This window comes from Vigna radiata, unplaced genomic scaffold (genome assembly GCF_000741045.1).
Source record: "Vigna radiata var. radiata cultivar VC1973A unplaced genomic scaffold, Vradiata_ver6 scaffold_48, whole genome shotgun sequence".
In the NCBI taxonomy this organism is placed as follows: domain Eukaryota; kingdom Viridiplantae; phylum Streptophyta; class Magnoliopsida; order Fabales; family Fabaceae; genus Vigna; species Vigna radiata.
Window position 1 is genome coordinate 1,491,601 of NW_014542925.1, and position 4,783 is coordinate 1,496,383.

General features: G+C 38.3%; 1 protein-coding gene across 1 annotated transcript; it reads left to right on the forward strand.

Moving 5' to 3' along the window:
• The first annotated feature begins 900 nt into the window (after positions 1-900).
• Positions 901-1,422, forward strand: LOC106752819. Its single transcript, XM_014634589.1, has one exon. The coding sequence runs from the start codon at positions 901-903 to the stop codon at positions 1,420-1,422; it is 522 nt and encodes a 173-aa protein (XP_014490075.1).
• The last annotated feature ends 3,361 nt before the right edge of the window (positions 1,423-4,783 follow it).

The following is a 4,783-nucleotide window of genomic DNA, read 5'->3' on the forward strand; positions in this document are numbered from 1 at the left end:
CCCCTAGCAATTAATAATGCATGATAAACAGAAGCAAAATGCAATTACTGTACATTCCCGTATCAATAAAGACAAACAACATTTATCGAATGAGTTAAACGATAAAAGCATTAAGCAAAGGTAAGGATATGCAAGCATATAAAGAAGATAAGAATTTTGATATAAGATAGTTTCAAAAGATTACATTGTTCCCCAACAACCTAGGGTTTAGTTCACCATAATCATGGTGAAACTAGATGAAATACAATGAAAGAATGGAAGAAATAACCCTAAACTTGGTAGATTGGAGCCTAAGCATCCAAGGAACCTCCTCTAAGGTGTGTGGAATAGCTCTGGACGTTTCTCTCTGCCAAAAGATTATGTTTTGATTCGCACTGGGGCTATATATAAGCCAAAAAGATAACAGAAAGATTATAGAATCTATGCTAATAAAAAAATACAACCGCCTAGGCGCCTAAATAAACCGCTCAGCGGTTTCCCCTCTAGTTGTTGGACCACTCAACGGTCAGTTTTGTCGCTAAGCAGTTTGCCCTTAATCGCTCTGGACGCTCATCGGTCCATTCCAGCGCTCAGTGGTTCACTTGACCCTTCTTTTCATCCTTTTTCTTCCTCTTTCACGGGTCTAAGTCCACCTTACTTTACTTCCATCTTCAATTCACCTTAAAACCCTGCAAAACAATGTAAAAACAAGCATAATATCTCTAAAACCAACTTTTGACTCTCTCATGACTCAACTAAGTGTTTTACTTGATTTTAAGCTCATTCTAAGACATAAAGGGTTTATTTTGATATCAAATTTAAGTATGAAAATAACGGTTTCTAGACCGTTATCATTTTACTATCTAATGCACCATTAGGAAGTTAGCTATTGGGAAGGCTCTGATTGGTTAGGGAGAAAGCATGAATCCAATGCCTCTCTCAATGTTTAAGAAAATTGGAGAGTTTGAGTTGAAGCCTACTCGTATGACTCTGCAATTAGTTGACAAATCCATTAAATACCCTCATGGAGTGGTGAAAGATGTACTAGTCAAGGTTGATAAATTTCTCTTCCCTATGGATTTTGTTATAATGGAAATGGAGGAGGATACGAAAGTTCCTCTCATTCTTGGGAGACCATTTATGAAGATTGCAAGAGTGTTAATTGATGTTGATAATGGTAAACTCAAGGTGAGAGTGCAGAATGAAGAAGTAAACTTCAATGTTTTTGAAGCTATGTCCCACCCAAATGATGTTGAAGCATGTTTCCAAATTGATGCATTGGATGAACTATGCTTGAATGCTGAGAAAGTAGCTTTGATTTCATCTCCTCTGGAGAAGACCCTTATAGATGCTTCTAAAGCTCTCAATGAAGAGGAAGAAAATTTGATTGATGAATGTCTGACTAGCTTGGATTTAAATGCTAAGGAGAAAGTCAAAGATTAAAAACTTGAGTTAAAAATGTTACCATCACATTTGAAGTGTGTGTTTCTAGAAGAGGGTGGTAACAAACCAGTAATCATCAGTAATTCTTAATCTTCCACAGAAGAAGAAAAATTTATTGAAGTTCTCAAAGCTAATAAGGGAGCTATCGGGTGGACAATATCTGATCTCAAAGGAATAAGCCCCTTATATTGCATGCACAAGATATTCATGGAGCAGGACTTCAAGCCAGTAGCTCAACCTCAAAGAAGATTGAATCCTGTAATGAAGGAAGAATTAAGAAAAGAGGTTTTGAAGCTACTAAAGGCTGGAATCATATACCCAATTTCTGACAGTGCCTAGGTGAGTCCAGTACAAGTGGTCCCAAACAAAGGTGTGATGACAATTGTTCGTAATGATAAGAATGAGCTCATACCCACAAAGACCGTAAATGGATGGAGGATGTGTATAGACTATAGAAAGCTGAACAGAGCCATAAGGAAGGATCATTTTTCTCTTCCTATCATGGATCAGATGTTGGAGAGACTAGCAGATCAAGCTTTCTATTGTTTTCTTGATGGTTACTCTAGATATAACCAAATTTTTGTGGATTCACAAGACCAAGAGAAGACAACTTTTACTTGTCCATTCGATATTTTCGGTTATAGAAAAATGTCATTTGGACTATGCAACACTCTAGCAACATTTCAAAGATGTATGCAAACTTTCTTTCTAGATTTAGTTGCAAAATGCATTGAGGTCTTTATGAATGATTTTTCGGTGTTTGGAGGTTCGTTTGATTTATGCTTGTCAAATCTTGAGATAGTTATTGAACGATGCATTCATACAAATCTCATTCTCAATTGGGAAAAATGCCATTTCATGACGACCGAAGGTATTGTTCTGGGTCATAAAATTTCATCTAAGGGCATTGAAGTTGACAAAGCTAAAGTTGAAGTCATTGAAAAGCTTCCTCCACCGACAAATGTAAAAGGGATAAGAAGCTTTCTTGGGCATCCTGGATTTTATAGAAGATTTATCAAAGACTTCTCCAAGATTGCTAAGCCATTATGCAGCCTTTTGGTAAAGGACACTCCTTTTGTGTTAGATGAAGAGTGCTTAAATGCATTCAGGATTTTGAAGGATAAATTAATCTTTGCACCAGTAATTATAGCTCCCAATTGGGATCAAAACTTTGAATTGATGTGTGATGCAAGCAATTGTGCCATAGGTGTTGTTCTCGGTCAAAGAAGAGAGAAAATTTTTCACAACATATACTATGCAAGCAAAGTTTTGAACGATGCCTAACTCAATTATGCCACCATTAAGAAGGAATTCCTTGCCATAGAAAATTTCAAAGCTGCTGGGATCCTCCCAGATGATCTTTCATGGCAACAAAAGAAGAAATTTTTAAATGATGCTAAATAATTTGTTTGGAATGACCCTTACCTCTTCAAATTAGGTGTTGACGGTCTATTGAGGCGGTGTGTTACCGTAGAAGAAGCAACAGGCATCTTATGGCATTGTCATAATTTGCCATATGGTGGACACTTTAATGGTGAAAGAACAACTGCCAAAATTTTGCAATTTGGATTCTATTGGCCTACAATTTTCAAAGATGCTTATGCTCATGCAAAGAGTTGTGCTAAGTGCCAAAGAGGCGGTACCATCTCAAGAAGGCATGAGATGCCACTGTAGAATGTCCTTGAAGTTGAGGTCTTTGATTTTTGGGGAACTGACTTTGTCGGTCCCCGCCCCTCCTCATACAATAATGAGTACATTCTGGTTGCATTGGACTATGTTAGCAAATGGGTGGAGGCAGCAGCATGCTAGGAGAATGATGCAAAGATTGTCATTAAATTCTTGAAAATGAATATTTTCTTAAGGTTTGGGGTACCTAGAGTTCTTACTAGCGATGAAGGATCTCACTTCTACAACTCTCAGTTAGAAAAGATACTAAAGCACTATGAAGTGAGGCACAAGGTCGCTTCCCCATACCATCCTCAGACCAATGACCAAGCCGAGGTTTCAAATAGAGAGATCAAGAGGATTCTTAAGAAAACAATTTCTTCTTCAAGAAAAAACTGGTCAACAAAGTTGGATGATGCTTTATGGGCCTATAGGACTGCATTGAAGACACTTGTGGGAATGACTCCTTTTCAGCTAGTCTATGGAAAAGCTTGTCATCTACTTGGCTTTAAAGTTTCTGAACTTTGATCCTACATTGTCTACGAAGAGGCGGAAGCTGCAACTTCAAGATTTGGAAGAGATAACACTAACAGCTTATGACAACTTCAAGAATTACAAGGAAAAGGTCAAGTAGTACCATGACAAGAAGCTTCTAAAGAGAGACTTTCAAGTTGGCCAACAAGTTCTACTCTTTCAATTCTAGAATCAAGATCTTTCAAGGAAAGTTGAAGTCAAAGTCGTTGGGACCTTTCACCATCAAGGAAGTTAGACCTCATGGAGCCATTGAATTGGTTGACCCTTTCTCAGATGATCCAGAGAGAAGTTGGGTGGTAAATGGTCAGCGATTGAAACACTACTTGGGTGGTGAGATTCAACGTCTCACCACAACTATACATCTATCTGATCCTTGAGTATATTGGTGTCAGGCTCGTGACGTTAAACAAGCGCTTGCTAGGAGGCAACCCAGTTTTCTATCCCTTCTTATGTGTTCTTTTGTAGTTTTAGTGTGTTTTGATTGTTTGAATTTGGTAAGATGTGTTTCATATGTAATTTAGTTGTTTTAGAAAATGTGATTGTGATTTGAACTTATGTGATTTTCATTTTAAGTTAGTAGTTGTAACTTGTTGCATTAGTGTAATGTTGAGTGTTGTAGTAATTTGATGTGAATAGGAGTGCTTCAATCTGTTTTGATGTATTCTGGTGTGTTTAGATATGTTTTATCATGATTTGCAAGTTTAAATATGCTTTTTGTGTCAAAAGTAAAGTCTTGAGTTGGAGGAGCAAGTTTGTATAGTGAAAACATATTGATCTGGGCTGAATTGAGTGCCAAGAAGTGTCAAATTCCAAAAGTCACAGGGTGAGTTGCCCGATTCTACAGTTGTAGCATTTCTGCTATGCGCCCAGCGCCTTCTACATAAGCGGCACCCAGCTCGAGCTGCACAAGTTCAGCTTATGGTCTTGTATTGAGTCATGCCCAGTGCCCTACACCTAGGGGCGCCCAACACCAAAATTGCATATCCAAACTTTGGGTTGGGCTTTTTTTCATTTTAAGTTGTCCCATTTTGATCTTTCCTAACCCTACGCCAAACGCCTCCTTTGCTATCATTCTCATTCACCCTTGCCCCCCACTCACTCACTCACTCCCCCTCTTTCACTCTCACGTTCTCCCCTTCTCTCCCACTCTCCACTCTCACGG

Excerpts from the sequence above, each read along its gene's own strand:
- LOC106752819 (XM_014634589.1), top strand. The coding sequence starts at position 901 with ATGAATCCAATGCCTCTCTCAATGTTTAAGAAAATTGGAGAGTTTGAG.